The sequence below is a fragment of the Callorhinus ursinus genome, unplaced genomic scaffold, assembly GCF_003265705.2.
Source record: "Callorhinus ursinus isolate GAN/ISIS: 27379988/994484 unplaced genomic scaffold, GSC_fseal_2.0 scaffold116, whole genome shotgun sequence".
Taxonomy (NCBI): Eukaryota; Metazoa; Chordata; class Mammalia; order Carnivora; family Otariidae; genus Callorhinus; species Callorhinus ursinus.
The window spans coordinates 244,721-255,756 of NW_027397178.1; the positions used below are offsets into that span (position 1 = coordinate 244,721).

At 52.0% G+C, this 11,036-nt stretch overlaps 1 protein-coding gene across 6 annotated transcripts in view; it reads left to right on the top strand.

Annotated features, from left to right (window-relative positions):
• Window positions 1–10,802, top strand: part of KLHL33 (kelch like family member 33) — a 21,811-nt gene extending 11,009 nt beyond the window's left edge. For 4 of the 6 annotated variants that reach the window (XM_073889737.1, XM_073889734.1, XM_073889735.1 and 1 more), the window contains 4 exons: window positions 2,112–2,867; window positions 6,908–7,832; window positions 7,948–8,115; window positions 8,221–10,802. In XM_073889737.1, coding sequence (XP_073745838.1) covers window positions 2,120–2,867; window positions 6,908–7,832; window positions 7,948–8,115; window positions 8,221–8,773 — 2,394 coding nt within the window. In that variant the 5' untranslated portion in view covers window positions 2,112–2,119 and the 3' untranslated portion in view covers window positions 8,774–10,802. Of the gene's footprint in view, window positions 1–42; window positions 1,835–2,111; window positions 2,868–3,393; window positions 3,675–6,907; window positions 7,833–7,947; window positions 8,116–8,220 lie in introns of those variants that run through there. The other 2 variants (XM_025884452.2, XM_025884453.2) reach the window with 2 other exon arrangements.
• The last annotated feature ends 234 nt before the right edge of the window (window positions 10,803–11,036 follow it).

Consider the following 11,036-nt stretch of genomic DNA (forward strand, 5'->3'; position numbering starts at 1 on the left):
ACACACACACACACACACACACACACTTCCACATCTCCCCACATCCCCACATTTGGCCCTTTCCAGATCTGTCCAGCTCTCACGGCCATCCCCTCAGTTACTCTCACCCCCCACCTTGACTCCCTGGCCACTGCCTTAGACATCCACTCCACACTGCCCATTGCCAAGCACAGAAGAACGGTCATGGTCACCATGCCCACCAACCCTAACTTATTTTCCAGATCTATGTTAGGTAGGTGCACCCATGCTCCCGGAAGGGCAGCACACAGAGGTAGTGGGTTACAGAGACTTTAGTGACTGATTTGATGCCTCCACCTGATTCTTAAAATGACTTGTCCAGGCTGGAGTCACAAAAAGTACAGGCTGGTGGTCAGCGGACTTGGGAAAAGGGCGTATCAAAGGAGGGAATGAACATTACTGGGAGCAGGTTTGAAAAACACCTCTGTGCGGGGCGCCTGGGTGGCTCAGTCGTTGGGCGTCTGCCTTGGGCTCAGGTCGTGATCCCAGCGTCCTGGGATCGAGCCCCGCATCGGGCTCCTGCTCAGCGGGAAGCCTGCTTCTCCCTCCCCACTCCCCTTGCCTGTGTTTCCTCTCTCACTGTCTCTCTCTCTCTGCCAAATAAATAAAACTTTAAACAAACAAACAAACAAAACATCTCTGATGTTTTGTGTCTAGCCAGGGCTCATTAGCCAAAGCGAAGATGATCCAGATGGAACTGCCAAGTGCTGGACCCAGGCTTCTTGAAACAGGAAATAGTGCCACTGAGAGGAGAGGAAAAAGGAACCCATCTGGTCTCACCCCTCCCCCACGTGAACACCACCCTCTCACCCGAGTGTAAGGAACAATCGTGCTTAGATCCCTGGTTAAGTCAGCCTGTCGGGTCAATCTATCCAGCCTGGACCAATCTTTTTATTGGCCAGGGAATCCACCCCAGCAGCCCCCAGCCTGTCCTGCTTTCCAGGGAGAGGGGAGAAAAGAGGCATTGCTGTCCCAGTCCCTAAATTCCTTCCTTGTGAAGGTACCTAGAACTGCAGCAAAACCCCCAGATTTAGGGAGTCTCAGAGTAAGAAAGAGGTGTTATCCTGGGTAGAGGGAGCAACTGTTGGTGTCCTGCCTCAGTGAAAATGTTCATGGCCCCTAGGACTTTGGTCCCCCCAGCAGTGGAGATCACCCCACCTTCTACGGTCCTCATCCCACAGACCTGGGTGAGGGTTAGACTCACCCCGACTCTCTGAACACACAGGGTTGGGCTTCTCTTTCTCACCACTGACCCCACCTCGGAAGGGAGAAAATACTGAGCTGCGGGGTGGATCACCTGTGGTGCATAGTCCTGACCCCTGCCCCTTCACCTGCGCCCTGGGTGGATCCAGCCTGGTTATGTGTGCATATCATGTCAGTACTGTTCCCTCAAGGGTCTCAACTTTATCGTGCACAGGAAAACCAATAGTCAAAGCCTAGATCTGACCCCAAACACACCCTTCCCTCTTCTGGCCCCATGCTCCCTCCGGTCTGCGCAGACCAGACTGCCTTCCCCCTCCCCCTCCAGACCCGCTCACTCCCCCAGTCACATCCTCCTTGGCTTCTGAATTTGCCTTGCTCAGCACAAGGACGTGACCTACAGGTGGAAGGGAGGAGGTCATCTCGGGACGAGGCCCAGGGATTGAGTGTCAGAGTTTGGGCACCCGGAGCCCAGTCCTCAAGCCCGCCAGCACCGGCTATAATTAGTCAGGTGGGGCCACTGATGCGGTTAAGGAGCAAGTTCCCTCTGCCACACGGTCCGGGTCCGAAGCTGAGAAGGTTCAAGTGAGAGGAGGAACGCTGGTGTTTCTGGAGGGTGACTATCGGAATGGGATGGGGGCAAGCCGGGTGGGATACTCTCGGGGTACTGAGTCCGTACACAGGCTTCTTGTATGCTTCACCGCGCTTCGTGAATCCCAGAGTTGGGCAGCATAGCCTAGCAGCTCGAGCCTTGGGATGGGGGTGGGGAGTGGGGTTTGAAGTAGGGAGAGGGGTTGTCATGTCACTGGGCTGGAGGCAGGGGTTCCTCCGGCCTCTCTGGGTCCAGCACTGAACCCCTCCTCTCTTCCCTCTGTTCACCTGTGGCAAAACAGCCAACTGGATGATGAGCGTCTCAGGCTCTGCACATCGTCCCTCTGACCCGGGGAGCGTGTCTCTTCCTACCCAGAAGGACTGCCTTGGCCTCCCTTTATCCGACCGGAGAATCCCCTCCTGGCCTCCTTCCCCGGACGAGGATCCCAGTTTGCCCCCCTTTCCTCTGGAAGAGCCTGTTCCCAGGCCTATGGCCCCAGGGAACCTTCCGTCACCAGCCTTGTCCCTAGAGGAGGAAGAGAATGAAGACGAAGAAGACGAGGCAGAGCCGGAGGGACTGCACAGCGAGGAACATCCGAGCCAGTTTTTCGCTGAAGCACAGCGGCTTCGGGAGCAGAGGTTGTTGCTGGACGAAGAGGTGTCAGTTGGGGGACGAGTATACGGGGTGCATCGGGTAATCTTGGCTGCAATTAGCAGCCTTTTCCGAGACAGGCTGCTGGGCGGCAGAAGTCCACGACAGCCCCTCAGCCTCAATGTGGCCGCCGGGGCCTGGGAGGCCGTGCTGACCTTTGCATATGAGGGGTTGCTGGGCCCTGCCCCGTGGGGAGATGTGCTGGTCGTGGCCGAGGCTCTGGGAGCACCCCGGGTGAAGGCCGCAGCCCAGGGGAGACGCAAGGGGGCTGGAAGCGCCAGGGAAGATGAAAAGCAGCCCAGCCAGGGAGAGGAGCTGAGGGAGAACCTGCGTAGCATCGAGCTCCTATACAAAGAAGGCATCGGGTGTGACCTGGAGCTGGAGGCAGGCGGCTGCCGGTTGCGGGGTGAGGACCTGTGGGGCATTACCTTACTGCAGGTGCAAATATGTGTGTGCAAGCTGCAGGTGGTTTGATCCCTACCACAGCGGTTTTGATCCCTGTCGCAGTCAGAATTTCCGTGGGGGTGGCCTTTGGTGCCTTTCCTGACCCACTGAGAGTGAGGCATGCGCAGCTGAGTTGTTTTCCTGGGAGCATTGACAGATTTAAGATGACCCCGTGGCTTTCCCTGGGGCCAGGAACAAGAAATTTCCAGCCAGCTGGCTGGTGTTAGGAGTATAGTCTAAGCCAGGAGAACAAGCAGAAAGTGATTGACTCAAACAGGGATTAACCAAAGGCCCTTCTTGGCATTTTCTATTTAGGATACAGGAAAGCCAGAGGAATATGGTGGAAAAACTCACCATGTGTCCTCTCACCTAAGGATGCTTGACACCATGGTAGATACGAGTCCTACAGCTAACGAACAAGGTCTGCTTTTGTTTTGCCACAATCTTTTTTTTTTTTTTAAGATTTTATTTATTTATTTGACAGAGAGAGCCACAGTGAGAGAAGGAACACAGCAGGGAGAGTGGCAGAGGGAGAAGCAGGCTTCCCGCCGAGCAAGGAGCCCGATGCGGGGCTCAATCCCAGGACCCTGGGATCATGACCTGAGCCGAAGGCAGACGCTTAACGACTGAGCCACCCAGGCGCCCCTGTTTTGCCACAATCTTAAGACCACCAGGACATGGCACTTTGAAGTTAACTGTGCTCATCACCAGGAAAGCTAAGGAGGGTTGAATAAGTTGAGTGTTACTCAGATTCTACTAACTTAGTGAGGTACTGGGGTCCAGGAATTTTTACACACCTCATCTCTTTTCATTCTCACTGCAAACTAGTGAGGTGTGTACCATTATTCCTAGATGCAGGGGAAGAGCGGTAAACTCAGAGATGTTAACTGGTGAGAACCAGGATATAAGCCGTTATTCACTAGCCCAGTCTGCTTTCACTAGGCCATGCATTCCCTCCTAAGCAACCAAACCAAAGACACAAAGGATCTGACAAATGGGAGTTGGAATGCAGGCACATACAAATTTAAAATTAAAAGATATTGATTCAGAGATTGTCTACTTCAGCTTGTATACTGATAAAGAGAACAGACTTCAAGACGTCCAAAGTCACATAGCTATTGCTCATTAGAATGACTGGAACCCAAAGTGCTTCTGGGACTCCCAGAGGAAAAAGCATCTTGTCTTAGCTTGGACTGTTTTTTTTTTTTTAAAGGATTTTATTTATTCATTTGAGACACAGAGATAGAGAGAGAGAGAAGAGAAAGCATCAGCAGGGAGAGAGGGAGAGGGAGAAGCAGGCTCCCTGCCAAGCCAGGAGCCCGATGCGGGGCTCGATCCCAGGACCCTGGGATCACGACCTGAGCTGAAGGCAGACGCTCAACCATCTGAGCCACCCAGGCGGCCCAGCTTGGACTGCTTTAACAAAACATAGACTGGGTGGTTTCACAACAGAAATTTATTTCTTACAGTTCTGGAGCCTGGAAGTCCAAGATCAGGGTGCCCCTACAAGATCAGGTTCTGGTTAGGGCTCTCTTCCTGGTTTGCAGAGGGCCACCTTCTCGCTGTATGCCCACTCGGTGGAGGGAGAGTTATCTTGCTCATGCCTCTTCTTATAAAGGCAGTAATCCCATTCACGAGGGTTCCACTCCCATACCTAATTACCTGCCAAAGACCCCACCTACAAATATCACCACACTGGGGACTATATGGCTTCCACATATGATTTGGGGGGAGGGGAGACATAAACATTCAATCCATAGCAGGTCTCTAAAGTGCTTGTTATCATTTCTGATAGTAGCAGATGGAAGGGGGATTTACAATTTCATAGTTATAAAATTCTCTCTAGGGTTTGGAATTTAAACATACTCATATCCCTGCTTTCATTTCCCTAAGAAACATTCCAACTTAATGGTGGAAACCTGCCGGGTAAAATTCTAAGGGAATACTGATGAGTAGGAGGGAGAATACAAGTGGCTGTGACCCTTTCCCGGTGGCCCTGAGCTGTAGGTTGGTTGATTATATGGCAACTGAAATGGCTTACCTGCTTTGATGAATGCAGATTTTCTCAGGCAATATGTACTTGAAAGCTGTCACTGATAATCACTTCTTGGGAAGCACCGAGGCGCTACCAACTGCTTAAAAAGACAATCTACCTGGGGGCGCCTGGGTGGCTCAGTCGGTTAAGCGGCAGCCTTCGGCTCGGGTCATGGTCCCGGGGTCCTGGGATCGAGCCCCACATCGGGCTCCCTGCTCGGCGGGGAGCCTGCTTCTCCTTCTCCCTCTGCCTGCCTCTCTGCCTACTTGTTCTCTCTCTGTATCTCTCTGCCAAATAAATAAATAAAATCTTTAAAAAAAAAAAAAGACAATCACCTGTCCTTTGAGAGAGACCAATGTGCCACAGTTGGTCAGAGCAGCTGGGGGTTCATAAGCTTCCCCAGGAGTTCGGCCCTGTTAGCTGCCTGAGAGGACTTCCAGCAGCATTTCCCCCTTTTTGGTTACGAAGCACTTCAAACACGCAGCAAATTAAGAAAATATTATGAACACTCAAACACCCATCTCCCAGAGTTAACAGTTAACATTTTTATGATATTTGTTTTGTCTCTTTATTTTAGTTATCACTGAAGTTTAAATCTGTGGCATTTTGCTGACAAATACTTGGGTCTGTGTCTCTTTAAAAGAGGACATTACCATAATACCTTCCTCATGTCTAACAAAATGAACAGTAATTCCTTAGTATTACCTAGTCCACGTTGAAATTTTTCCACTTGTCCAAAAAAATACCTATTTAGCGCTGGTTCATTTAACCCAGGACCCACTCAAGGACTATGCTGTGCTCAGATATATGTCTCTTATGCTTCCTTTACTCTTGTATGGTCCTCTCTCTCCCTTTTTATGATTTGACTTAATTGAAGAAACAAGATTAGTTATCTTAGAATGCTCCATTTTCTAGATGTGTATGTGTTTTCTGTCATGGTTTTAACTTGTTCCTTTAGCCTCTCAATTTCCTATAAATTTGAATTGAGAGCTAAAGGTTCAATTAGATTTAGGTTAAATATTTTGGTCAGAATACTCCATTCTGGATGCCAAATATCTCAAATTGAGTTGCATTGGGAAGCATATTAGTTTAGGGAGTTAGTAGCATTTGTTAACCGGATAGTTTCGGTGTCATGAGGGCCATGCAGACAGGAAGGGCACTGATATGCAAGTATGCCCCTTGCAGCCTGACATCAGTGCCAGTGGGTGGTGAAGATCAGCTCAGACAGCCATGGAATAGAAAATAAATCACTTCCTTTCTCTAGGACTCAGTTTCCTTCTCTTAAAAGGAGTGATTGAAGAGGATGATTTTGAAGGCTTCCAGTTTAAAATTCACGACTCCATGAATTGTACTGAGATGGGGGCAGGGTGCAGAGAAAAGCTGCACACGGGAAATCTTAAGCAGGAGATCGCGCTTAGAGGAGGTTAGGTCACAGCCATTCCTGAGTGTGGTACCATTTTCCAAGTAAAACTGGACTAACAGAATGGCTGAAGCCAGTGGCTCTTGCAATGGCAAAGGAAAGAACTTTATTTTGTGCACGACAGAGACCTATATAAGTTGCACGTTGGTCTTTGCAGTTTATTTTTTTGTGCCCCCTTTTAACAAATGCTGTCTAGAGCATCTACTCAACTTGATTGATCAAGGCTCTTTTTCCAATTGACCTGGATCAAAAAAACTGAAGCAGTGTTTATCACGGTGTCTTCAGGCCACTAACATGAGATTCATGCAGGGTGCTTGAAAATGTTAAGATACAAATTTCTGGGGTCTCCATCCACACCTACTGAGTCAGAATCTCTGGGGGTGGGTCCCTGAATCCTGCATTTTAACAAGCACCCCGTGGTATTCTGTTGCACACCACAGTTTGGCCTGGGGCCTTGGGTGGTGGGCCCAAGTTGGGGGTGTGAAGCTGGGATTGTGCCTGGCAGTTTGCAACACTCTGGATTCCCGTCTGCTTCTCCTTCTTGCAGTGCACCGAGCAGCCCTGGCCTGTGGCAGCGAGTTCTTTGGCGCCATGCTCCTGAGTGGGATGAGGGAATCCCAGGGCACAGAGGTGTCTCTGCACACCATCTCTGCCCAGGACCTGAGACTCCTCGTCTCTTTTGCCTACACGGGTGCTGTGCGGGCAGGGTGGCCAGGACTACTGAGAGCTGCCCAGGCTGCGGTGCAGTACCAGAGCTCTTCTTGCCTTGCTCTGTGCCAGAGAGCCTTGGCACGGGGCCTCAGCCCCGCACGTTGCCTGGCCCTGTTCCCCATAGCTGAAGCCCCTGGGTTAGAGAGGCTCTGGAGCAAAGCCCGTCACTACCTCCTCACCCACCTGCCTGCCGTGGCTTTGTGCCCCACGTTCCCTTCTTTACCGTCTGTGTGCCTGGCTGAGCTCCTGGAGAGCGATGAACTACACGTACAAGAGGAGTTCGAGGCCTTCATGGCCGCGTGGCGTTGGTTAGCTGCCAACCCCGAGACCCAGGAGTCAGAGGCCAAGGCCCTGCTTCGGTGTGTTCGCTTTGGCCGCATGTCCACCAGGGAGCTGCGGAGGGTACGGGCCGCTGGGCTGCCTCCACCCCTGCCCCCAGATTTGCTGCATCAGCTCCTGGTAGAAGCTGCTGTTCCGGGTCAAGAGAGGCGGAGGGAGCCTGACCAGGCACTGGTAGTGATTGGCGGGGATGGGCTCCGATCAGACATGGCCAGAAGACAGCCCTCCCGAGGAGTGTGGTGGGCCCGGGCCTTCTGCTGCGGCACGGGACTCGTTCGAACCGTGGAGTGGGGACGGCTCCCTGCTCTGCCTGCCCCAGGGCGCTTCCGGCATGGGGCTGCGAGCCCGGCAGGAAGCCAACTCTACGTGTGTGGGGGACAGGATTTCTACGGCCGCTCCAACACCCTGGCTTCGACTCTCAGGTATGGGCCCCACAGAAGAGCAGGCCCCAAGGTGAGCAGCTGAGGGAAACCGTTGGCCCGGCCACCCACAGAGTCCCAGGGTCACTCTTCTCTTCTTTTGTTCTGCTGTGTCCAGGTGGGACCCCGGTCAAGAGGACTGGGAGGAGATGGCGCCTTTGTGCCAGGCTCGGAGCTTTTTTCCCCTGGTGGCCCTGGATGGACTACTTTATGCCCTGGGTGGCCGAAATGGTGATGTTGCTCTCAACTCTGTGGAGGCCTATAACCCCGAGCTCAATATCTGGAGGTGAGCAGGGAAGGGGCTGTTTCTAGACATCGGGGAAGGACTAGGGGACTTGGAAGAGAAGTCGAAGAGGATTTTTGCCTGATCACATGCCCTGTTCTCCCTTAGGCCCGCACCTGCCCTTCCGGCACCACGCTTTGCCCATGCAGCTGCTGTTTTGGAGGGCCGATTGTACGTGAGCGGAGGCTGCAGCGGCACTGGCCAATACCTGGCCTCACTGCTGCACTATGACCCCAAGCTTGAGAAGCCAGGGACACTTCTGAGCCCTATGGGGGTACCTCGGGCTGGCCATGTCATGGCTGCTCTGGGTGGCCGGTTGTATGTAGCAGGTGGGCTAGGCGAGACGGGGGACCTACTGAGCTTTGAGGCCTATGAACCGAGGACTGATAGCTGGACTCATCTGGCACCTTTGCCCTCCCCCCATGTGGGGGCTGCAGGTGCTGCGCTGCAGGGGGAGCTACTGGTGCTGGGGGGCTACAGCCACCGTACTTATGCCCTCTCCCACCTCATCCATGCTTACTGTCCTGGCCTGGGCCGATGGCTCTGCCTGGGAACTCTGCCCAGGCCTCGGGCTGAGATGCCTGCCTGCATCCTGACGCTGCCCACTGTGCAGCACATAGCTTTGGTTCCCACACGGCACCAAACCAAACCTGCTGGGTGAGTGGGGAGCAGCAGTGGATGGGGGTGGGGGGGTGGAGGAAGGGATCAGAAACATCATGAGAGAAGGACAGAGATGATGGGGGGAGAAAGAGAAGGCTTTATTCACGATAGCATTTTATTCCAGCACAGTGTTTTATAACTCACAAACTGCTTTTGTATATATGATCTTCACTGAGCAAAAGGTAGCTCCAGAATTCCTGGAAAAGGCTGTTGGAGAGGGGGAAGCAGCTGAATGCCTGGATAAGGCGAGGAGGCCCAGGAGCCACTCTACAAGGTTTAGGGACCCTGACACCGTTGTTGGTGGGGCAGGTGCATCTGGCTGGGAAGATAGTTAAGAAGGTCCAGTAGTCAATGTGTAGGGGCCATGAGAGGACAGTCAGAAAAATGATGATTCTGACTCATGGATCAAGATGAAAAATGTGGAAAGGCCACCCCTGGAAGAGTTTGAGAAGTGTGGGGGAAAGGACTGTAATTGTCATGCTCTTCCCTTTTCCAGGACTTGCTCCTTTCTACTCTCTAATCCCTGGGACACCTAAGCCCTCTTGGCAATATTCTTTCTCAGGTAACTTGCAGGCTCGGTCCGGCGTTTCCTCAGCCCACACGCTGCAGGCTGCCCCTCAGAGCCTCTTGGCAGAAGCCCTTGTCCCCACCTGGTGCTGCACAGGGGCTTGAGTCGCCCCGGTGAAGAGGTGGGAGTGCTGCGTGTGGGGAAGAGGCGGAGGGCCAGGTGAAGGGGTGAGGCGTCTGTAGTGGGAAGGGGATGGGATGAGGTTTGAGGGGTGGGGTGGAAGAAGCCAGAAGCCTGACTGGCTTCTTTCCTTCCTTGGGGGTGGGTTCAGGGGTCAGGATTGACAACAGGACGGTTGCTGTGTGAGGTCCGACCTCAGTTGTGAGAGGAGTTGTCAGAGGAGGCGGCAGAGAGAAAAAGTGAGAGGCAGAGAGGACTCAGAAAAGTGTTTTCCCCCTTTTCTTTCCCTTTCCTCTAGGGTTTTTAAGATCCATTTCCCTTTTCTTGGCCAGGCAAAGTTAAATCAGATGCTTCCTCTCCCCCTTCCTCCACCCTGTTCTTCCTTCCTTTTTTCCCCTTTTTTCTTTTCACTTCTCCCTTCTCCCACACAGTGACCTCTCACCTACTATGTTCCAGGCACTAAATGAGGCCCTGAGGACACAGAGATCAGAGAGCTCCTGACCAGCAGGTGGACTTGTCAGTGGACTTAGGAGTATGGCCACTTATCTCATCCTTCTTACCCCTCGCTCGTAGAGGTATGACAGCCCAGACAGTGGAGGAGTGAACTCGGCCCAGGGAGGCCTGCTGCTAAGGAAGTCGTCATCAAATGGGTGTAGTTTGAGTTGGATTTTGAAAACCCCTTGGAAACTCACCAGTCTGAGAAGGAGGAAGGCCTTCCAGTCGGAGAAAAGAGGCAAGTGGGACATGTAGTGCCCTGTGTCTCTCTAGCAAAGGAGAAGTCAGTATTCCAGAGGGTCCTTCGGAGGCTTCTGCTGCTGTTGCCAGCCCACCCTCTTCTCTGGAGCTTTTCTGAAGACAGTAGCTTTCACTTAATTGTATATTCCCTCCATTCACAATTCCCCTAAGTCTTTCCTGTCTGGTATTTCCATTTCTGAGCAGCTCAGGGCAAAGAAGGGCCAGTTCTTTGTATAGGTCCGTTTTCTATTACCATTGTTGATTAAGATTCTCGTGCTCCTAAGGGTGAGATAAAGGAGCCTCTCTTGTACCTTTTTTCGTCCTGGCCGGGAGGCGCGTGACATACTTTTGTTTATATTTTTGAGATTTCGTTATTAGGTTCTTTTCCCCCCCGTATCTCTCTGTTTTGGAGCGTAGATGAACATGAGGAGGGATAAGTGGGATATATATGAGCAAAGGGAAGAAAGATTGAAGAAACCAGAGAAGAAGGAAATCGAAGGTCCTGAGGAACTGTGAGGATTGAGTCTCTAGGATGAACTTCTGTGAACATGTTCTTTGCGATTTGTAGGCAAAGACGGGCTTAAATAAAGGTTTCATCATTATCGAATGATTCTTGTATGAGTTTCTTTATTATAAAAGGCATGTAAAAGTCTCCTGTAATTTGGCTCCTATCTCCATCACACTATTGAAACCACCCTCCCTCATTGTCACCATGACCTGCTTGCATCTCACCGAATAATCTGAGGCCATCCTCATTCTTCGTCTTTCTGCAGGATTGACTGGCTTAAAATTGGCTCTTACCCTAAATATTTCTCCTCCCCTGGCTCCAGAGAATGCATTC